The 24,028-nt window shown below is 37.9% G+C and overlaps 1 protein-coding gene across 2 annotated transcripts in view; it reads left to right on the top strand.

The window, feature by feature from the left end:
* The first annotated feature begins 328 nt into the window (after positions 1-328).
* Positions 329-24,028, top strand: part of MEGF10 (multiple EGF-like-domains 10) — a 76,109-nt gene continuing 52,409 nt past the window's right edge. Inside the window, exons 1-4 of one of the 2 annotated variants that reach the window (XM_009998152.1) lie at positions 329-444; positions 2,968-3,069; positions 4,410-4,510; positions 11,826-11,918. In XM_009998152.1, coding sequence (XP_009996454.1) covers positions 329-444; positions 2,968-3,069; positions 4,410-4,510; positions 11,826-11,918 — 412 coding nt within the window. The remainder of the gene's footprint in view (positions 445-2,967; positions 3,070-4,409; positions 4,511-11,825; positions 11,919-24,028) is intronic. The other variant, XM_009998153.1, reaches the window with a different exon arrangement.

The raw sequence follows: 24,028 nt of genomic DNA, 5'->3' as shown, positions 1-24,028 counted from the left end.
TAAATTGCAACTCTGTCATTTAGTGGGGACAAACCATCACTGAACAGACTGAGCCTAGCCACCTGCAATTTGATAGGAGAATGGGACCTCTAAAATGTAGTTTGTTCACCTTTCCACTTGTGTGAAACTACTCCCTTTGGGTTCCTTCAGAATGCGCATGATATTGCTACTCCTAGGCAAGAAGTGTGTGTTTCTTGAAGTACCTGTTGCTTTATATCATATATGTTGATTATATATGGGTTAATAGTTTTCTCTCCTTTTTTGTTTGGATACTACTGGTAACTTACTGTAATTTTAAAATTGTTTTTATAGCCACCTTTTTGGAAATATGGTTCTTCACTTGAACTCCTATTTTGGCTTTCCTGTCATACTCCTGTACCACTGGATGGGGACAACTTTATCTTTGAATCTGGAAGATCCCAATGTTTGTAGCCACTGGGAAAGGTAATATATTCTTGAAAATACATTACACAAATTCTGATTGTAATAATTTTGGTTTGTTTTACTTTGCACATTTTAAACGATGTAAAGCTTTTAGTTGAGTAATGAGCTAGGGAAAAAAGAGTATTTTTGCATGGGTGAGGTAAGTTCATGGATAAGCAAAAGACTTTCACACTGTTTTGCACTGTCTGACTGTGAAATGCAGTCATTTTTGCAGTAAAGATTAGGATGCAAGAAACATTACAGTGCCATGAGCCACTGTTACACAACCATCTGGGTATAAGAAATTAATAAAACCAGCTTTTTTTTCAACTTAAGTGAAAATAGGCTTTTACATATGCAAAATATAATTAACCATATTGGAGTTTGGCCAAATTTGATTATGCTGATTCTTTCCTATTCCGCATTCCCTGATTCTGAATTAAGATTTGTTGCTTTATTTTTTATTTTTTAAGAGCTTCAGAAATTTATAACATACTGGAAGAAATTAATTGATTCAGTTGGTCCATTCATTCACCCGGTTTCAGGTTACTTCCAAGAACAATACAGTGGGAGGAGAGGCTGAGCCACAAGTATTTGCTGTATTTGTTCTCTTGTGTAAAGGCTATCTTAGTGAAACCTAGTCCTGTGGTCTTGTTATGGCTATAATGACCATGATTGATCAGCTAGTCCCTGAGACTGTCTTAACTGTTCACTTGATTAACTTCAGTATCTTCTGCATTTAAGGTAGACTTTGTTTTATGTTCAATCACTGGGAGGGCTACTAAGCCACTGTACTTTTATTTGTGATTGTGATAGCTGAGTCTTTACAAAGAAAATTGAAACTTTTATTTACTTTTAAAATAAAGTCTATATATATATTAAAAAAAATGATCACATAAGGACTTTCCCAAGGAATTTCTCTGAGCTTCACGGGATGCATTTGGAGTCTCTGCTTCTTCCATTGTGTACAATTTGGCTTAGACAACAAAGTGTAAATGAAGTAGTTACCATACTAAATTCCTGTTTACAGTATTCAAACGTGTTTGTGAATGTCACTGGAAGCTGCTCTATATTCCATGTGCCTTGTTTACTGTTTTTGCAGATAGAAGTGGTTTTCAGCGAGTCTTCAACACAGCGAAAGCAAAATAGGAAAAAAACCCCCAAATATAACTATTTACTTTGCATAATGTATTTTAAAACAAGCAATTAAAAGTCTGAGGAAAGAAAAAATATATATATATAAATATAGCAAGCATGAACATTTTGTTGTGTGAACTTTTTTCCTTCTTCTGTTTAGTCTCAGAAATGGGGAGGAACTCCAAGTAAGTCTTACCACAACATTCACACTGTTGCTCAGAGCAGGCAACAAATGTCCGTAAGAATGGATGAGTGAAACCCTGGACACAGGCTCTTCACTGCTGCTGTTACTGGCTGTGCTGTAGGCTTTAAATAAATCTGCCACAGCCAGTGATAAAATCGTCTTTACCAATGACCTATGACCAGAGGCAGAAGGGACAGAACGTGCCCTGCCTTGAGCAAAGAGCAGGAGCCCCAGGCCAGCCTTGGTGCCCCAGCAGTGTTGGTCAGACTAGGTCAGACAGCTGGATGGATTATGGGGGCTGGGCTTTCTAGGGAGGCAGGAAAACAGGGAGTGAGTTCTGGGCAGTAAAGGGGTCTGGATGTGTTTTCCCTCAGCAGAGGTGATGACAGTAGGAAGAAACATTGTGGTTGTTAACCCTGCAATAGGTACCAGGAGGTCAAAGAGAGTGTGAGTGAAAGTTACTGAAAGCTGTCGGGGCTACATATTTGGTCAGTGTTTTGGCTGGTCTTGGGAATTAATCCTACTGCAGGAACTTGCCATGCATTCCTGTATTTTCCAACCCCCTTTCGCAATCAAGGACTCACTGATTGCCAGCACAAACAGCCTGCTGAAGAATTTTGTAGGATGATTTGGTGTTTTTCACTTTTGCGACAGGGCTGTGTTCCTCTTGTCCCACTGACAGCTCTGGAGGCTCTGGATCTCAGAGCATATATTTATTTCTGGGACACTGCACTTACAATTTGGCAGAAAATAATAAGAGAACTTCAGTATATATATAAAAGGTTGTCTGTTAAAAATCAGCTGGTAAACAAAATAAGGCAAGGACTTCAATATTTTATAATTTCCAATTGCTGAATGGACTATTTGATGGCCTAATTATTATTTTTTTGTTTGTTTGTTTGCTTTTTGTGTAGGCTTACATCACTAATTTTTAATTATCCAGTAGTACTGTTTCATCAAAGGCAAACACAGCAGAGACATGATGGCCCTCTGCATCCATATTTTTGTTTCATTAGTGGAAGAAAAACCTTTCAATTGATAGCTTCAGTTCTGTAAAGTTAGCTGGTTCATGTTTTACTTGAATTTTTGTGAACTTTTGATCATACATGAGTCTTTTGTTATATTTATTCTTTTCTATATCAGTATTCTGTAAAAGACTTACTTAAATCAGACTGTACTATAAAGAGCTTGCTTGGTAATCTGCTTGCTTTCTCTCTCCCCAGTTATTCAGTTACAGTGCAAGAGTCATATCCTCATCCTTTTGATCAAATTTACTACACCAGTTGTACTGACATCCTGAACTGGTTTAAATGCACACGACACAGGTGATGTATAACTGTTGATATTGTCAAGCTACTGATATTGTAGATACTAATAAAGATTTTGTGTCTGTCAAAATCAAGCATGACATATAGGCTGTATTAGTTACAGTGACTAGCCTGTCTAACTGCTGTGGGCCAAGAGATGTCATATAAATTTCATTAGCAGGTCAGGGTACATTGTCCCATGGAGTGCAAACAGAAAATGAACAGATTGGGAAAAAGGGTGCAATGTGCAAAGTTAAATTTCCTACACCCTGCAAGATGTATTTATTGAGAAATCTCATTAGAGACCCCTTGCTGCTTGCAACCTAATGGTCTGGGAAAAATATAGCTACTTGAAAGGAAAATAAAAAGATTTGTTAAAAGAAACTCCCTGTGCTTGCAGAAAGTAAGCAAGTGGTGAATTACTACAAACCGGTGACAGCTGTAAAAAGCATTTTCCTCAAAGGAATATGACAAAAAATATGAACCATCAGCAATAGGAAAGGATCCCTGGGGCAAAGCAACTGGAGACAGATCAGTACAAATAGTACCTTAAAAGCAGATACTGAGTTCAAAGATAAATTACACTTTGTTTACCTGTGACATCACTTATAGATGAGCTCTTCTTTGCTGGGAGTTCAGACTTCTATCAGGTGTTGTGGGGATGACTGCTTGGTGGAGTATGTGGTCAGCAGCTCGGAGAGTTGGAGGGGGAGATGTATGGATGTGGTGAGGAGCAGGGAGTGGTGAGAGATCCCACTTCTGCTAAATAGGACTTGCTAGTGTTAGAAGGAAGCTATATTTCTGCAATTCCTGTCAGGTCTGTGTGCTAATTTCTCTGTGTACTGCTGACTACTGCCCTGCAGGGGTTCATTCCATGACAAAAGCCATACAGTGCTGCTGGCTGCCCTGGAGGTGAGCCCTCCTGTCTCTTGCCTTCACCAGAACTTCTCTTCTTGTGACATCTCTGCCCCTAGAAAACTGATTCACCCTTGGGAGGATGATGCCCAGAAGTCTTTTGCTTGGAAACTTTAATGATCCAGCAAACTGATTTGTATTACCAGCCTTTACCCTCTGCAGGGGATGCTGATGGCAAAGTCAGTGATGCTTTGATTTGCATATTAGTTAAGTGACCAAAATCCTTGAGGTTTTTTCCTACCATCTGGCCACCCATGGACATAAGGCTGGTTAGGGAACTCAGCAACATATACATCAAGATCTCTTGGAGCTTATTTTCTCTCCTCTTGCCGATACCTGAAAGGTTTTGTGGTTTGTTGTTTGTTTTTTCATGTGTAAGAATATGTATTACTTTGCTTCTGAACCAGGAGCTCTGTGTAACAACCATTCCTTCTTTTCTTTAGGATCAGTTACCGAACTGCCTACAGACATGGTGAAAAAACAATGTACAGGCGTAAATCCCAGTGCTGCCCTGGATTTTATGAAAGCAGGGAAATGTGTGTCCGTAAGTTTAGTTTCTTCTTGCTTTGAAATGCCATGCATTTGTCACAATGGTGGTTTAACTCCCCTTTGATGGGTGACTTGTGGAAGCTTGAGTGGTGGGGGTTTAGTTGCTCTTCAGTGGTGCACGTGCAGCTCTTGTTGAAGTCAATTGGTGTGCACATATGCAAATCACAAGATAATTGGATCTCATATGTCTTAAGTAGCCAGCCTTGATGTGATTCTAGCTAATGATCATATGGAAAATGCACAGCACAAGTGTCAGTGCATTCTACAACACAGTAAATAAATTAAAAGAGATAAAAAGAAATACGAGGTTCAAAACCAGAAGGGAAATGAAGGTTTTTTCTCCCTACTGTGAGCCCCAGTTGATCCCCACATTTAGCCTCTCTTGCAGATTCAGAGTTTCGTAACAGCTGCTTGAAGGTGTCAGCACCATCTTTTCATGTGGCACATGCCCCTACCTCCACATCTTCCTGAGTCTGAAGAGGGCATAAGTGTGCCCAGCTCCTGGCTGTGGCCCTGGCTCTGCTCCGTCTCTGCCTCTTGCGTGGCCTTGTGCAGACCTATTTGTTCAGTGCTCATGCAGTATTTGTTCCATTGCATGGTAGAAAAGCAGAATGAAAATAGAGGAGGTGCTAATCCAGAGCCCGCGAAGTGTATGGTTACTAGTTTAACAAAGGGTTGTTAAAAGCCCTACAAGTGTGTTTAGGTAGCTAGATGGTCATATCAGCAGAACTGACAACAGGGAAGCAATTCTGAAGGTTAGCATTTCCGTGGAGATGGGCAAAGGTATACAGCAAAAAATGAAATTAATTCAACAGTCTTTCAAATTAATTTTCTCTTTGAGAGCACGTGCACAGCTTGTACTACAACAGTAAGTTATCCAGAAGTCAGAGAATCAAATCTCTTTATCTTTTTATCTCCTTTAAAAACTTGGTTCATCCGGGGCAATCTTTTGTCTGTGACATCTCTTGTGATGTTGACCTGTTCATATACTTTTATAAATTTTGGGAGACAGGGCATTCATTATAGCAGGAGAATATCTGTTTCCATTCCTTGGTTTTGCTTCAGCTCTTGTAATAATGAGATTTAAAAATGCTGCAGAACCTTAGTGAACAATGACAAGAGGGTCTGGGGCAGTACAGTTGAATTGTTTCTGGAAGAGCAGCCTGGTGAGGGGCTGGAGCCTCTAGACTTCAGGGGCTGCCCTTGGGCTTGCTGCCTGGTTTCTGAACAGGCAACTGCTTGGCAAGCCTTGGCAAGGGAAGAAAAGTGAAAAGCTCAGTTTATTGGGAAAACCACGGCATGTGAGCTGTTTTGGCAGCTGCTTTGGCTCCTCTCGTGAAGCTGTGCATCACATCCCTGAGTCAACCCCCGGCTCGGCTGGTCTGTGCAGGGAGCCTGCTGGACTGAGCCATGTGTGAAACGCTGTCTCTGTGACAGCAGGTTTGCAACCTGACTTTCTGAGGCACAATGCCTTACCTGGTGGTTTTCATTCTCAATTGAGAATGAGAAAAAGTGAGACGTTCATTGCTTCATTGCTTGCCATACAGCTGTAATGAAAGTGATAAAGCATAGCACTCAAGGTGTGGATAAGCTTGTCCAGGAGAATGTTCTGTGAAATAACAGATAAGAGATGGTCATTGCCACTGGATTTGGTGTCCCAGTTTAGGAAAAGGCATGGTGATAGGTAAGTCTGCATGTTGTGAGGTACATGCTGGAAGTGACCAGCAGGATTTGTTTGTAGCCCTAGAAAACCATACCATGAGAATGTCATAACACATCACACTATCTTTTTTGATTTTTTTAAAGTGTTTTCTGCACATGAAAAAGCAAAGTAAAAATTATCTTAAAGAAAAAACTACCTTTAAAAATATTGATCCATCTGATTTCAGATTGGCATTTTTTTTTTAAATGGAGCTACCTTTGCATTTATTTGATTCTGTAATGGTTGACCATGGAAGACATGGAGAGACCTTCAGTCCTGCTGATCTTCAGCTGGATCTGAGGATTGAGGGCAAAGAAGGAGCTCAGTAATTAATATAAGGCAGCAAATATTTAATGCTTTCCATTGTTTCAGTCAACTTCTTTGTAGGGAGTCTGTACACACTAGAGTAGATGGTGCCTGCATACACTTTGATAGTACTAGTCATCCAGTTCAACTTGGAAAGCAAGTGTGCTGCTCTCAGCTAAGACCAAATGGTAAGAGATAGTGATACGGAGAGGACTACTCTCCCATGTCATCATAGAAGAAATATCACTGGCAGAAAGCCAACGCAGTTTTTTTTCCCTTCAAAAGAATGGTGACTACATTGAAAAACGCATGCACCTACCCCCTTTTTTGCATGCAAAGATAGAAGAGAATCAAGGCCATTTGAAGTGTTGTGGCTGTCTTCTTTTATGCTGTTGCTGCTCCACTATATGCGCAGCATTTCCATGAGGGCAGTTTTATTTTCCATGCAGTGTGGATTACTTTTTTACCTAGTGAAGGACGTAGGATGCATCTAAAATGCTGAAGTATTTGTGGTGCTCTTGAAGTTTTGTTGTTTGTTTGTTCCTTTATTGACTTCTCAATTTAGAAAGCTCTATTTATAAAATGCTACTGGTGGATGATTTTGGCATGACTCAGAACTTCAGTGTATATACTGATGAATTGGGATCTTGTGACTTCTTTTTAAAATAATAATTAGGAAACTACAACATGAATACTCACCAGAAACTGTTCCCCTAGAAGTAGTACGTACTAGTGGTAGTACCACTTCACTGCCTATAGCGGGAAGAAAATTATTGGTCACTGCATAAAGAATTGCAAGAATTTGCCAGTGTCCTTTTGCTAAGTCTGTGAATATTTTTGCACAGTTTTGTATTTGCAAAGGAAAATAATGACCAACAGCAAGAGATAAGCACTGGCTGAAATTTAAGGGGTTTTTTTTGAGATTAACAGATTAATTTGAATTCATCCTGGGATACAAGATTTCTGTGGAATTGTGACACTAATTTCCATACTTGTTCCTGAAAAATTTCAACAGTTGTAACTTGCGTTTTCACCTTGTGATGAAAATTCCTCTTGTGTTTTCTCTTTTGATTCAGTGTATATATATATATATGCATAAATACATACAGAATATATATATATGGAAAATATAAATATATAGAAAAGATCAAAACAGGCCTTTTTTATCACTCATGAAAACTTTTGGAGCTGGAGTTCAGGTGATTATTTATTTTTGCGCTTAAAAATTTCAGTGCACGTAGTCATTGTGTAGATCTGATGGACTTTCTGAGGTGATCTGAATGGAGTTGATATACAGATGCAAAGATAGAATCATTCTGTTCAATTCTATAGAGGAACACACTCTAGGCTTTAGAAAGTCCATACCAGATTGAGTGACTGATTCACTTATTCCAAATCATTTACTGTCACTTATCTCCTAATGTCAGTGGCAATCCCTAGCAGTTTTGGCATATGGATGAGCTGCAGACAGAGGGGATTTTTATACCAAAAGTGCAATTTTTAATTTTTTTTTCATTTACAAAGTCAATTTTTTAGCATGTTTCTGAAATGAAAGTCGAAAATCTTTCAGATGTCTTCTGATGGCTTTCTTGTAGATTGACACACACGGAAAAGGTAGATTGATCCTAGCTGCATTTTAGTAGCTTTGAACATTGACTTCATATACAGTTTCTGACAGTGTAGCACATTTCTAAGGACATTACAGGAGAATTGTGCCTGTTGAAGCTCCTCTACATGTGAAATAGAAAATAAATCCTCTGTCTTAATGCAAAACTAGGTATCACTCACTTTAATAGCAGCTAGTGATCAAGCATAAGAAAAAAGGATTAACCAAAGGGTATGTGTTCTAGCATACAGTATGGAAATTAAGGATTATTTTTAAGAACATGTTTATAATGTAGGTTACAAGATCTTTGTATTTTATTTGACACAATAAGTGCTAAGGGACCATGTGGAAGCTGAAATTAAACCTTGTGTACTATGCAGGAGTTGTAGAAGAGCTTTGTTTTTCTGTTTCCCGTCTAAAATGTTTGATGTATTCACAAAATTTGGAGAACTTTAACAGTTAATTAAGGTTTTTCCACCACACTCCCTCCCACCACCCCCCTACTCCCGCCCTTTTTTCTTTTTCTCTTTACTTTTACTCTTTTCAAATATTAGGTATACGAATCAGGATAGAGTTGTATTAGCAGAAATGCCAAAATTAACCACAGTCGGGCATGTAGTATGACTTCTTTTGTTGAAGTAATTTATCTGAAAGAAATTATATGAAGATCTACTTAGAATCCAAAAGCAGACTCAGTTCAGATATTACTCCAGTCTTCCTAATATGAATTATCTGTAAAGTTGAGAGGAATTTTCTTCAATAGATTTCAGTATGAAATCTCATTAAATCAGGTATGATTTCAGGTATTTGCTCATTTGATTATGTGATTGATTTATTTCAAAGGTGAAAGTCTAATTGTGGAACTGTAGTCGATTCTTCTGATCTCTTATGCATGTGCATAATTACAGCCAAATTGTATTAAGCTCTGCACTAATCAATTTATGTCTGGAATTTCAAAATGGAAAAGCAACAGATGCTAAAATACATGTATAAACTTTCATTAAAGGTAAAACCACCTTTTTTTTCAAATTTTACTGGTGGAAATTCTTCTGGTTCTTCTTCTCGCATCAGATAGCGCAATGCATGGATGTCTAAACATCATCTGTGGTGACTTACAATGAAATAGCTTTATGTCACTTTCTTAATCACAGAGAGAAGACTCATAAAATGCCATTCAGAAATTTCAAGTTTCACAATATTCCACTATTTGTTTACGCTCTAGTTCAGAAGTGGAAGTTGTATGAAGCACACGAGAGTCGCCACTGAGCTCTAACACTTTCAGCAGGTATATCAATGGAGGAGCAATCTGTGTTTGCACCACAAGGGATGCAGGAGCTTATCACCTAGAAGCAGGTGTTTAAATTGCAGTCTTCTCTTGAGCTGGAGCACTGTCTCCCTCTCTTCACTGATACCAGTACCAGATACGTGCTCAGTGTTTGAAAGTGGCAACTTGAGCTAAAATTGTATTATGCATTCTCTAGCATGACTGACTTAATCTGAGCTCCCTCCCAGAGCTGTGGTGCTAAGGCATGTCTGTGAGCATGTTGGCCAAGCCCTTGCCTCACATCACTTTTCTCTTGCTGTAATAATAGCATTGATGACCTGGATGGGACAGACATGTCTTTTCACGTTGATTGAGTTGGCTGAGCTTCCTCAGCAGGCCCTGTTCATTCACCTGGTTACAGAAGTGCCATTGCTTGCAGCTGAGGTGGGAACAGAGCTCAGCAGCCTGGTGGACTTTTGTCCAGGGAACAGGGCTGCTCCTCCCGTGATATAGAAGAGGCTGCCACAGGGAACAGGCACATGCAGCAGCTGATATTTGATAGATACTTCAGGCTGACAGATACTCTATAACCAGAAGGAGCAAATCTACCTTTTGTTTTTTAAGAAAATGGAAGGTTATGATTCACTGAAATTGATCTGTAAATTGGACAAGGAAGGTTTTAGAGCAGATTTTGAAAGAAACTTCAGGACAAAGAAGAGGGAAGAAGAGTTAGGGAAGGAATATGCTAGATCAGGCTCAGATTGCTTTTCTTATGATAGCTGATTTATCCTTTACAAAAGAAGAAAATATGATTGATGCAATTTCCTGCTGTAATTGAATTTTTGGTGCTTATGTACACTACTAAGTATCAAAAATACCTCATGTAAAGTTTTGCACCTGCTCTGGAACATAGGTATTTTCTTACAGCGTGTCCAACACTCCCATAGAAAACCTAGACAAAATATTTTCTCCATCCCTGATGCCATTAGTGTATTTTCAGCTTGTCCTAGTGCTGTTTGTGTTGTCCTCACCTTCTGCTTTTTGGTAGGTCATGTAGTAGGTTTTAGTTCTCTTATCCTCATGTTCAGTGCAACAATTTTTTTACAAATGCTGTCTCTTAGGGATGTTAATTAGTATTTAGTTGCCAAGAATCAGCCAATAAGGTGTCTATAGAATAATTTCTGTGAGTTACAAAATAGGTTTTCACAGATATGCATAGTGTAGAAATAAATAATTCTTCGATCAGATATATTTTAGGGCATTAAGAAACTTAAAATAAATTTGAAAAAAGGAAATAGTGGGTATCTTTAATTTTTTTTTGTATCTTGAATTTTTTTTTTAATATTCCTGGATTTTGTTTACATTCTTCAAAGTAAATAATTACATGTATCCCTTCTTTGAGCAAGAAATTTGTGTATTTGTATGGGTTGTTGGTTTTTTTTTTAATTGATAGCTATTATTTGGAAACAGCCATACTGATATTATACAATTTCCTTTGATGGTCCTTATCTCATAATTTTTTCATCATTACAGGCAGGAGTGTTTGGGCTGATTTTGGTGGGGGGTTTTTTTGTGTTTGTTTTTTTTTTGTGTGTGTGTGTGTGATTTTTATGGAGAATTAGTAGTGGTAGCCTATTTTGAAGAGTTATGTCTGATTTACACTCTGCTACTGGAAAACTGAGACACCACTTCAGTGGCTGAAGAGAAGCTACTGTTGATTAATGCATTTGCGGCTAAGACAATGTAAACACTGTAACCCAGAGTTTCATTGGTTGTACGTTTGTTCTAAGACAGCTCTGTTTCATTGTTGGAAGCAACTGATGGTGATTTGCACAGGGATTTGCACGGTGCCATAGCGTGGGTTGTTACACAGGGATTGTGGGAAGGTTCTATGTGCCCAGCATGGTGTGAGGAGCAGTGCAAGCAGGTGTTCAAAGTGCTTCTTCTGCACCTCTCACTGAGTCCGGTTTCTGACTGTATTTTAATTTTTGTAGTTTTTTTTCTGTCTGTCACACAGAGTATGTGATGGACTGTCACTTTACTGTATTTAGCTTTAGTGCTCAGCAGTTTGGGTTGAGTGTATTGGGATGGGCAGCATTTATTAAACAAGGCAGCTTTTATTAGACAAGGATCCTCAAAGATACAAGTAATTAATTTCTAATTGTAAGACTAATGGAAAATTGTGATGTATTTATTTGAAGTAGCTCCAACATGGTTTTAGTTGAGGCCTTCAAACTTGGGAGAAAAAGAAGAGAGTGAAGTAAGAACATTTAGTTGGAAAAGAAGCCATCAAACATTAATATGCTAGTGTTTATTTTGCTTTTAAAAGATATTTGAGAAATGAAAGATCTGACTTAGAAGTAAGTTTAAAATATTTTTCTTAGTTCTCAGAGTTCTCCTTTAATTCTGTTTTTATTTCCTTCTCTTGACAGCTCATTGTGCTGATAAATGTGTTCATGGTCGTTGTATTGCTCCAAACACCTGTCAGTGTGAGCCTGGCTGGGGAGGACCCAACTGCTCCAGTGGTGAGTTTTCACCTGCTTCTGCCTGTCTCATGCCCTTTCCATGCTGTTGTCCTCTCTTTGGGGCAGATTATCGCTGATCCTGTACTTGAGCTTCTGCTTTCTGGCCAGGGATTCATTCTGAGTTACCAGGTTACTCTGTGTGATCTGATTTTTTTTTTTCACTTACTTGCAAACTATGTCATCCTCTAGCAGCACTGAATGTCCTGAGCTACTTGTGCTCAGAAACATGCCAGCTAATACAGAACTTGGTATCTGGAGTAGATAAAATTATGTATTAACTATAAGAAAATACCTGGGTTTTTTTTTGTTTTCCTAATGCATAAAGAATGATGTTGTCATGTTTAAAAGCTGTGAGCAAAGTTCTTCCTCACAACCTAATCTTCCTTTTTTCACTTCGCCACTAACTTGTCCTTCTTTCCCCTCAGGGTGTTCCCTTTTTCCATTATTAGTTGCTCCTTATCTGCTCAGTTTTTTTCCATTTTACTCTCACTAGGCATGTTTATCCAACCTCTTCTTGCACTTTTCCATGAAAGCATATGCAGGAGACAAGGGGAGCAAGAGAGATTGTGGAGGACCCATGTAGCCGGAGACAGGGAGAGGTTGGAACTTTTCCTGCTTTGTTGTTGTGTCCCATCACATGGAACCCAGTGAGTCAGTGGTCACACTTCATGAAGAAATTAAGATCAAGGCCATCACACACTTGATGCAAAAACATGGCAAAACGTCAAAAACACAAAGCAAAGTAGTAAAATAATGCCAGTTCAAGACCTTCTTAATCACTGCTGTTTTCTAGACTCCTTGAGTGTCTTTCCAGGCACTGCAGGCTGCAATAAGGCACTAAGTTCTGGACACAGGGCAGAGACCTGCCAGTGACAGGGCTTGTGTGTTTGTGCACTGTCCCTGCCTCTGGCAAAGGTCTGTGCAGACCATGAATTGTTTTTTCTTCCCTTTGCCTGAAATAGAGTTTCTCAGGGTAATTACTGATTTATTTATTTCTTTGTTTTATTGGTTATAATTTGTTATTTATTCCATCATTCTGTTCTCCTTTGTAAAGTCTTTGGAAATGTAATGTTTAGGCTAACATTACAACACTATACTTCTTTGCAATCAAGTTCAAAAGAGGTCACTGCCAGTGACTGTCCACTTGAAAATACATTAGTCAATACTTAAAAAAAAAAGTTTATCATTTAAATGGCACAGACCATATAACATTCTAATTTGTAAGCAAAAGCTTGATGTCTTGCAAAGATGTCATGCTGCTAGTTTACTTAGTACGGGATCTCTATAAAAATAACAACTGTGAAAAACCCAGATCATAAACAGTACAAAAACAACCTGATTGTGTTTTCATCCCCATTGTTTTATGATTAAAAAATAAGCAAATGGGGAAATATCCTTTCTATTTTGCAAGCAAGGTGCTATAGTGAGTCTTCATCTGGAACTGATCTGTTGTTCAGGCAGGATATATTGGAGAAATTTGAGAGGGTGAATTAAAAATAATAATAAATTACATGAGGGAGGACTTTATTTAATTTTTTTTACATTTGTTGTATAGTCATTTGTTATAATTACATGAGATTTTTTCATAAACAGCTCTAAAAAACCACCAAGTTATATGCAAGGCATAAAACTGAAAGAGTTAGAAATGCATCATTACTGTAAGGCAGCTCTCAATTTAGTGTGCTGAATTGTTTAAAGAAATTATTTTAAAAGTTATCTTTTTCTGAAAGCCTTATGTATCAAGCTCTTCTGCAACTAATCAAACATGCAGAAGAAACATGTATCACTACACAAGGTAGAATAGGAAGAGATTGTTATTTATTGAGATTTCAGTGAGTTTGAAACTCACTGAAAAAGCACTTTAGATGAGACCGAAGCCTCTAAATCTGTCTTTAGAAATAATCCTTCCTTTCATAGGGCTTTCTAGAGCTCATTTCCCTTACCTGTCTGGTATAATTCATTCTGAATACATGTGCAGCTCTTTTCTCCTGCTTCTTCCTCAGTCAGATGCCCTTGATTATTCACCACAGCAGCCGTGATATTTTCAAAATATTAGGTGTCTTGTGCACAACAGGCCAAAGCTGAGAGAGCCTTTTTTCTTGTACCTTTGAACAGTGTGATCTCTGGAGAGACTGGTGATCCTTGAGAGGCTTCTGCATGGGGTTTGAGCTAGCGGGAACTGCCAACATTTGTTTCAGATTGCTGGTGTTGTCTTGGGAGAAGGGGGTTAGGCTGGGGAAGACAATACTTTTATGCCTGTGCTACAGGGATGTTTGGTTTGGAATTTATCCCATTCCGTGTGGACAAACTAGAGAAGGATGTTGCTTTCACCAGGTTGCCCCTCTGAAGTTTGAGTGCTGCTGTTTGTCTCTAGCTGTCCATGATTTCCTAATCTGTCTGTCTGAGAGCTACAGCACAGATCAAGTTCAACTGAAGAGCAGTGGAGAGTCTTGGAGAGAAACCAAGAGATAGAGTTTTGGCTCCCTGGCACTGAGTTTTATTGTTGCTTGCCCTACAAAGGAGGTTTTAATATTTTGCCTTTGACTGTATTTTCTGCATGATCTCCAACGTGATTAGTTTCAGTAACAGAAAGGTACAATGAGTAAAATACAGATATACCTTTTTAAAAATAATAATTTTCTTAATATGGCAAGTTATTAAAAAAGCCCATGCAAATTGCCATACTGTAATAAAGTCTATAATATAAATGTTTCACCTATGTAATGAGTGAAATTTAAATTAAACTAAACTATACTAGATAATGGAGAAGGAATCATGATTACAAGGCAAGCCAGTATAAACCAAACCAAACCAAACCAAACCAAATCAAACCAAACCATGCTAAACTAAACTAAACTAAACTAAACTAAACTAAACTAAACTAAACTAACCTAAGCATTAAACTTCTTGTAAAACTGCAAAACTAAACTTTTTCTTCTTAAGCACCATCCTTATCCTTTCTCTATCAGGATTCTTCTTACAAAGGAATTTCATCTGTAAGTATCTGAGAATAGCATTAGTCCTATTACAGCATCAGTCCATCTTCCAATCCCCAGCTCAATTTTATCTGTTGTTTCTCAGTTGTGTTTTCCCAGCATGTTTAAAATTATTTTTTCAACCATATGCCACAGCTTCTGTGTGACAGTGGCTTTCTGTGTGGTAACTGCAGAGAAGTGCTTCCTAAATGCTGTAATAATGTCTCCAAAAATGGAGGAGTGGTTGCATGGACTAAATTAGTGCATTGTGCAGTAAAAGCTGAATCAGCAAGCTTCCTCCCCTGTCTTTGCATACCATTGTGTGCTATGGCCTAATAACCTTTCTAGGGACTAAACTTTTTGGGAGGCTACCATTCCCTTTGTAGCAGCCATTACCTCTTTTGTGTGAGGAGTCTTACCCAATTCCTGGTAGCCTAGATCAGTGGCTGCTTTCAGTTTAGGGAGGAGAGGGACAAGAATTTGATTATTACTAAGGCTATCCTCTTTCAGTGTTTATTCTAGTTCATCCCATACTGCCTTTCTGAAAACTTTACATCCCATCTGAGAGGAAAATGGGATTTCATGTATTCTTCTGTGAGTAAAACTTGCACGGTGATGTCAGAATTTGATTAATTCAGTATCTCCTTGGGGAGCATTTCCCATGCGAGACCTTTTCTTTCTTCAGGCCTTATCTTTTTAGTTAAGGGAAAGATGCTGTATTGGGCATTGTTTGCTACTAGTGAATTTTCATGGGAGGTGATGAAGGAGATTATAGTAACATACATACATCTGAAAAAGAAATACTACTTGGATTGCGAGATCACTTGGTTGAAGAACACTTCCATTCTAGTGGGAGACATGACAGTCATGCAAAACAAGTTACTCTAATAAAGATTTATTGACCCAACACAGTAGTCAGGTCAATGACAGATGAGTGGACAGAAGATGTGTGGGACCTATCCCTTGAATCAGCACAACCAGCATGCTGTCATCATTCCTTTGAAGAAATGTTTGTGAACATCAGAAGTGTAAGTTCATCACTTCTGGGCTGGGGACAAGGACAAAATTTAGCAAAAAGAACACGGTGGTAAAGATAGGTATGCTTACAGATTAAAATGTAAACAGAGTTTTTTGAGAAACAAACCAACACAACCTTTCCCTCCCAAACTGAATTACTGTTTGTACAAAATATGGGCATTTTTGACTACAGATTGTATGTAAAGCAGTCTTCTGTAAAAATTTGCTAGTTGGCTGTCTAGAAATGTAGAGATGATCAAACCATGTTCTACAGTTGTAGATTATGTTTTCTGCCTGTTTTCTGCTCACAATCTTGGAACATCATTTGCTGCAATACATAATGTATGAACCTGACTGTCAGTTTCGAATGTGTGTGCAAGATAGATACACATGCAGCCTAACATGGAGCCCCAGTAAGCAATCAGGACATTCACTTTGTTTTTCTTCTCATGACTAGTAGTCCACAAATAATTTCGTCAAAATCAATAGGACACTTTTTGAATAAGCTGGAGCAGAGGCAAAAGGCCAAAATCAATATTGCACTGACTCGTCTGCAAAGGTTATAGCCTTCATGATCGCCCCGCTGGCCTGAGCAGTACAGCAAAAAGGGAATGATGTTTTTGGTTTATGATAAATACGATAGGATTGTTTGTGGTAATGTGAAGAGGAATTTATTTCTTTTAGTTGTTTTTTTTCAGTAAAAGATTTGTTTGAATGACTGTATTTTAATTTGTAATTTGGTTATCTTGGTAATGAATAGTTTAATTGGGACTATAGTTTGAGGGCAAGGGGGTAGAGCAAGTGGCACTAAGAAATTATTTGGCTCCAGCATTTTATAAAGTATGAGAAGAGAACTGGCTTTTTCTTTAATACATTCATTTAGAGCTGGCATCTCAGATAAATATCTTCTTACTTTTAAATTCACTTGTTAAGAAAACTTTTAAGGTACAGTAGCTCTGCTACTGTCAGATGTCCTTGGTTGTTTGTAAAGTTCAGAAATCCCTTGAAAATTTCACTGTTTTCTTCATGGGACTTGGCAGATGCAGAATATGGCAGAAACTGGATCCCTTGGCATAGCTTGTGGGAGACGTTCACATGAGTTATAAGCACTGCCAGTGTCTCAGTGGAGCTTGTAATTTCCATTGACCCTGCAGAGGTGGGTGTCTGGCTGTTTTCCACAGACACACTTGCACCCAAAGTGAGACAGCCCCATTGGTGTGGGTACCAGGCAAGGATCCTGAGAGCATCTTGTACAGTCTGATGGAACAACCTGCAAATCTTGAATTGAGCTCCTTTGACCAATGCAGTCCCTTCCTATTTTGTTTGTGAAAAGCATTATGACTGATAGAGTTTACAAGATGTGCTGAGACAGCTCGCTATCCTTGTGTTTTCCAAGCCATTCAACAGGCTGCAGAAATAGGTTCTGGCTTCAACCAGATGCCTTCACCAGAAAGTCTTGATTCACAGAACAGAGAAACTGCTAAACACACAAGTGGGGCTGCAGAGTATCCTAGAGAGCTATTTGCTTTTATGGGAAATGTAGAGAAATACTCATTCAAGTAATGCAGAACTGCCCCCCTCTCCAGTTCTCAAATGACAACTTGCAGAAACGCATCCTCTTATCACATGTGACAGCAGGTCATTAACAGTCTTAAATTTAACCTTTTCTTATTACATGTGTCTTCCCCATACCCTTAATTCTTCTGTAATTACTACTTCTGTAGTTCCTCTGACATCTCAGTTCTGTCAGCTGAACTCTTCTCCTCTAACAAGGCTGAGTATCTTTAGGTTGAGAAACCAACACAGCAGCAAGTTAGATCAGTTGCAAGCAGGGAGAACAGACATTAGTGGAAGTTGTCATCACCTTCATTGTTGACAGTCACTACAGTGTCACTAAGGCAGGTGTTACGAAAATCCTCAGGGCTACAGAGCAGCCGTGTTTTTCTAGAGTTCAGTACAACAATGAATTTTAAATTCTATTCTTGAGTTTAATGTAATTTATGTCCTATGAAACCTTTTGGTTTTGAAGTTCAAGGGAAACTGATAGATTTTATGGACATGCTTCAGCGTTTTGCTGCATTACAGTTCCAATCTTCAAGCAAAAGCATAAATGAAAATATATTTTCTACAAAACTGAGTTATTGAATTTACTTAAACTGACATTTACTAAAGAAAGTATTGCGGTAAATGGTGATAGTTTTGCTCATTTGTAAACATTTTCTGGATCACAGATGCTGTTAATTTCTGCCTTTTACCATTGTATACACTCAATATATTTGTGGCATTTACCTAAGTTGATTTGTTAATTAATGTCTGTGTATTTTTTTTTTTTTCTAGTAACAGTGCAAAAGTATTTGTACTATGTTTAATTTCAACCTGCCATATATATTGGCAGACTTCTGTGTTGCCGGTGGCCCACTAAGCAGGTTTTCAAGGAGGTGAAGGAAAGGACTTTTTTTTTTTTTTAATTTAAAAATTAAGATGGCCTTACAAGCATAAAAGGGAAAAGGCTAATTTTTGGTCCTAAAAGGAGACATATGCAAAACAAGGATCATCAACAACAGTCCATTTTTTTTAGTTATTAAATACTTATTCATTTACATAAATATATTAAGTATAATGGATTTAAATAATGATATTTAGATTATATATATGCTGTAATTAACCATCTATTAAATATTTATTTGAAATTATTAAATATAGATATATTTATTTATACTTATTATTTTTAGCAGGTTTTATCTCAGTAGCAAGAAGAAATGAACACCAAGAGCCATCTGTGTGTGTTTTCCTTAGCAATTACCCAGCCTTGTGTTGTGATGTCCAAAGCACTTTAAAGAATCTTCTGAAATTTATGGCATGTGAAAGGCATATAGTTCCAGTCTTTTCTGGGATCTGAAAAACACATTTTCATTGTTCTTCCACTTCACGGATCAAGAGGCTTTCACAAAGTGAAAAAGAAAAATCCCTAAATTAAATTAAAGCTTAGCATTTTGAATAAAAATCCTTTCTTATACACAAAACAAAAAGTAAGAATGAAAAATATGCTACAGGGTAAAAAGCCTACAGTGTAACAAATGAAATCAGATAGAAACAAAAGACTCAAAGAAAATCCATATTTAATAGAAAATGTGTTCTGAAAAAAAACCCACTGCTGTGTGTTTTTGTATCTGGGATGGAGGTAAAATAAGTATTTTACTAAAAGGCATTGATATTTTATAATTATTATGAGTGATTCTTTAAAGAAAAAAAATATTTATTTTCTGGTATGAGTGTGCATGTATTTTAATAAAATCATGAGGTGTCTAGAGCAGCATATAAAAATAGATGGAGAATGATTTCATGTTTTTACTAAATTAAACTTTGAAGGTTTTCTAAAGGATGTTTTTATTCTACTTTTCAGAATAGCTGGCTTTGTCTTCTGGCTTTTTTGCCTTGACTGACATTTTTTTTTGCCACATTCTACACGTACTCTCTTGGAATCCAGACTGACATACAGGTTGATGACTCTAGGGTCTTAATGAATCTTGTTGAATTTTGAGCACTCGAGTATTTATACATTTTGGAATCAGCGAGAATTTACTTTTATTTCATTTGAATTTCAGTTGGGACAATTATTACCTATTTTCTATCCTGCAGGAATGAACACCATTAATATATATCCACAGCTAATCAAATCATAATAGCAGAGTAATTCCAGGAATACTCTCAACTTTCCAGTAAGGATAATGTGGTTTTAGATTAGGGACAGCATTCCTATTTTTATCATGTTTTTTGCTTGGTGAATCAATGAATGTTGTTCTGAACACAAACAACCTCAGAAACAAAGATCATGAAGAGCAGCATCTTCATCGCTATGACTTTTCGTATCCTTGTCATTTAAGAGTAGTTTAGGATCCAGAAAGTATTATCCAAGTTTAATTTTGCATAGACTAAAGGTACATGCCTTGATGTCATATAAGACTTATTTGACTGTTGTCACTGTGTGTGAAATACCTTCTTTCCTGTCAAGAGGGACATCAATCATTTTCTCTCACAAAATTTTAATCTGGAGTATACACCGTATCTTTGCAAGCCTTCATACTGTTCCTGTGGCACTCTCTTTGAGCAAAACACAGTTCTGTATAACTGTGTAAACACAGTTTCAGTTATGCAAAAAACAATAGTATCACATAAATTATAATTAAATTTCCCTTCTGTTGACACTGAAAAGTTAGATGGATATCCATTGTTCATGGAGTAAAGGGAGGACTTGCCCTGAGTGTGTTTCCTTGCTGAGGTCATCAGAAAAAGTTGAGGTGAGTTGCTCCTCTCACCTGCAAATTTAAATGCAGCCTTCATTAAAAGTTACTCTTTTTTGTTGTGAAATTCTCACAGAAATTCATCTAGTTCTACTTACTGCCAGTTAGACAGCTAAGGTATTAGTTCCATTAATGTATATTTATATTGTTCATTTTTCTTATTTCTGGAATGGAGGGAAGAGTCATTCTTCAGAGTGCGTCATGGCTTGATTGACCTTCCAGTATGGTGTCTATAAAAATAAGTTTATAAACTAATGGGCTAGAGCAATTAAATACACAGATATTAGCAGTCTGACCAAAACCTTCTCCATTATGCATTCAGTTTAAGAATTTCAGTATCAGTGTACTGATGATCCAATGAACAGGTATAAAAATCACAGAAGTATCTTGCTTCTCACAGGAAATCCCAGAATTCAGGAAAAACTAATTAGTAAGTGTCTCAAATAGTTCACACCTTTTTCTCCCTACTGTAAGTAGGCTACACCTTTGACAAATTTTCTTCAATATTGACCTATTTTACTTACACTGGCTATGCTTGTCTATTTGTGGTGGTTATTGCCTGATACTGCAAGTCACTTGTGGGCCCTCCTGGAAATCTTACTCTTATTTATAGCCTCACCTCCAAAAGTCTGGAAGTTTTTATACAGGGCCTATTACCATTGGTCTACTTCTAGTTGTAGATTATGGCCATTCTTGCTCCTTGGTGCATCTCATGGCTCTCCCTGCTGGGTATTTGTGGACTTTCACAAATAAAAATAGAGAACATGTTGAAGGTTGCCTCTGACCCAGAGAATCTATGATGGCAGGAACTGAAGTAACACAAAGCTCAAAACACACAGGAGATGAGGAGGAAGGCAAACACTGATAAATGACTGTGGCAGTTGGGGGTTTTGACACAGTTACTTCATCAGCTTTTTGCAGACTTCACAGGAAGGTGTTACAAGATAGGGATGTGGAGGAGCACATCATGGCAGTTTAATGTTTTAGGGTGTAAAGAGCTGTGCCAGGTTGTACGGGAGACCTAAAGAGAAACAGTTAAGATGGTAGTTTGAAAATGCAACAGAAGGGCTTTCATGGGAGATGCAAATGTAGGGGTTTATGTTTTGATACTGAGTAAGAAATGATAGATGAGGTATAGACCGTAAAGGCCACAGAATAAAGGCTACAGAAGTAAGGACACAGAAGCAAGGACAAGGCACTAGAGCGCTGAGAGTCAAGGGAGAGATGCAGAAAAAGGCACAAAGATTTAGAATTGTCCTTGATGTGACAGCTTAGAAAGGAAGAAAGGTCAGTCAAAGATGATGTTGAAGTTATGGGCAGCTTCAGTTTGTTTTATATTCTTGAGCAGGAAAATAAACTTTTCTCTTACTAAAGGCTGTGGCTCCTTGAACCTATCTGAAGAAATTATGTTGGAGATTTGAGGAGACAAAGAAATAGGAATTCTGCATATTTGCCACTGTTTGCTTATTTTAAATCTGTACTTCACAGTATTGCATTAGAAGTGAGAGAGTGTTCACTCTTCCTGCTCTCTGTGGTAGGGAATTTTGTTTTCAGTTGTTTTGGAGGACCATGAAAATACGTAAGCCTAATGCTGCAGCAAGAGTCTCCTCTGTTTTGATTATTATGGTACATGTTTCCAGAAACACACAGCAGTGTGTGTTGCAGAAAGATGTGTAAACCAGGATAAAATCTCATTCAGTTGTCTTGGTGCTACATGTAAGACAAGTACAAAAAAATAACAGCAAGAAGAGTAAATCTTAGTTTTGGTGTGATTCTTCACTTTGACCTCCCCATTAGCAAAAAAACCCCCAAAGCAACCCCCCAAACAAAGCAAAAAACTCTTTTTAAACTGTTAGAATAAACATTGTCTGACTTAAAAATTATGTTATGAGGAAACTGCGGCATACTTAAATTATAGTTTAAGCTAGAGACTCTCAGAAGGTCGTGGGTTGTTTTTTTTCTGAATTGTTCTTTGACTTGATTTGATAGCCTTATTATGTTCTCATTATAGGCCATTCTTTAGAGAGGTACAGAGTTGTAGGTGATGTCTTTGTTTATAAACAGCAGTAAAGGAGTTACCAAACTCTACATATGTGCTTCAGATTATTATAAAAATTCATACCTTATGCTGTCAAATATCAGGGCTTCCTCCATCCTGATAGGCAAATCACCAGAAGCCCTGTGCATAAAACCACACCTAGCCCAACAAAGTAACAATGTGCATTAAAAGGATTACACTAGAGAATACAGAACTTTAAATCTTCAAAGATGCTACAAAAGGCCCTGAAATGATAGCAATTTCAATCACAGGTAGCAGGTTCTTCTTGAAGGTGTTTTTTTCACCTTTGAATCCTTGAGCTTCAGTGTGTTGCTGAAGTAATTTTTTGGCATTCAGTTTTAGTGAGCATTTCTTTATGGTTAGATGTGCATTGTCTAAGAGTTTCATAGGAGATTCACTGAGTTTAAATGAGGGTTTATACAATGCACTGCCCTTGTTCCCAAAGGCAAACTTTTGCTTTCACTGGCTACTGTCTAGCAAGGAACGTTCTCTGTCCTGTATTTGCAGCATTGTGTGATGTGCACAGCAGGTATTGCCATGACAAAAAATATATTCCCAGATGAACAGACGTGTAAAAAGAAAAATTACAACATGTGGCATTAATGCCACAGTGTTTGTTAAACATTTACTTTGGTTATTTTTTTCCCCCTACAGCATGAGGTGAAGGCAGAAAGAACCTTCTCACTTTCTTGTGAAAGCTTACAGGGAAAGTACAACTAGCTGGTTCTTCTGTTTAAAACAGGAAAACCTGAGTGTGAATATAACATCCATGAAAAGGGGGAGGAGAACAGCTTTTATAAGGAAGGTGCTCTGCATAAAACAGAGCAGCGTTAGGCCAGTTCTTTATGATCAGTACAGAAAATTAACCCTGATTTGCTGATTTAGTTCTGCATTTCTGCTGGCTTCAGAGTCTGAGGAGTTACTGGGGTGGAGATGCATTGTCCTTGTGTCGAAACCATCCTGATCATAGGGCTCGTCTCTATACTTTGCTTCCCTTTCACATGTGCCACATGTGAAGACAGATGATTTACAGCTCCAAATCTGATCAAGAGCCAGTAGCTGACACTTCTGCGTGTGGCTGCATGTAGTGTTTGTATGTGCTCTAGTGCCTGTGACCTTCATGCAGTCAGGACAGTCAGAGAAGCTATTCTGATTAAACTCCATCTAACTGTCAGTAACCTGATGATAGTCATTAACTCAAAGACTATCCCATTCCACCAGATTAGCAGCTGTGCAGCTTTCAGCCAGGCTTTCTTAGTGTCTGAATACTAGGAAGAGCAGAAGTAGTCTGGTGTAACAGTTGGTAAATTTAGCCTCCAAAACTAATTGAAAATAAACCAAACTCTCCACAGGAAACATCTCCACCCTTTTACCCTCTTTTTTTTTAGTAACAAACTCTGCTTCAGTTTCTGACAAATCACATTCATTTCCTATGGGAAGCGTTATTGATTTTCCATCAGAGGACACAGGGGTAAAATATTTTATTTATCCATCTAATTCAAAACTACAGTTTATTCCCATTAATCCTGCAGGTTTCTCTGCAGGTCTGCCCATAATTCACAGATTAACAGACTTTGCCCAAAGGACTATTGTGCACTGGTGGGGCTGCCGTTGTCCTGGTGCTATGCTTTGCTGTCATGATGTAGTGAACAATTGCATAGTCAATATTTGTTTCCCACCTGGCAGTTGCCAGGAGAATGCTTGTGAGACTGGACATCCTATTAGCAGCCATATGATGCTTTTTATTTTAATGCTTTC

The sequence above is a fragment of the Chaetura pelagica genome, unplaced genomic scaffold, assembly GCF_000747805.2.
Source record: "Chaetura pelagica isolate M959 unplaced genomic scaffold, ChaPel_1.0 scaffold145, whole genome shotgun sequence".
Lineage (NCBI taxonomy): Eukaryota > Metazoa > Chordata > Aves > Apodiformes > Apodidae > Chaetura > Chaetura pelagica.
The sequence above is the reverse complement of the archived record's forward strand: the minus strand, read 5'-3'. Positions and strand labels throughout refer to the sequence as shown.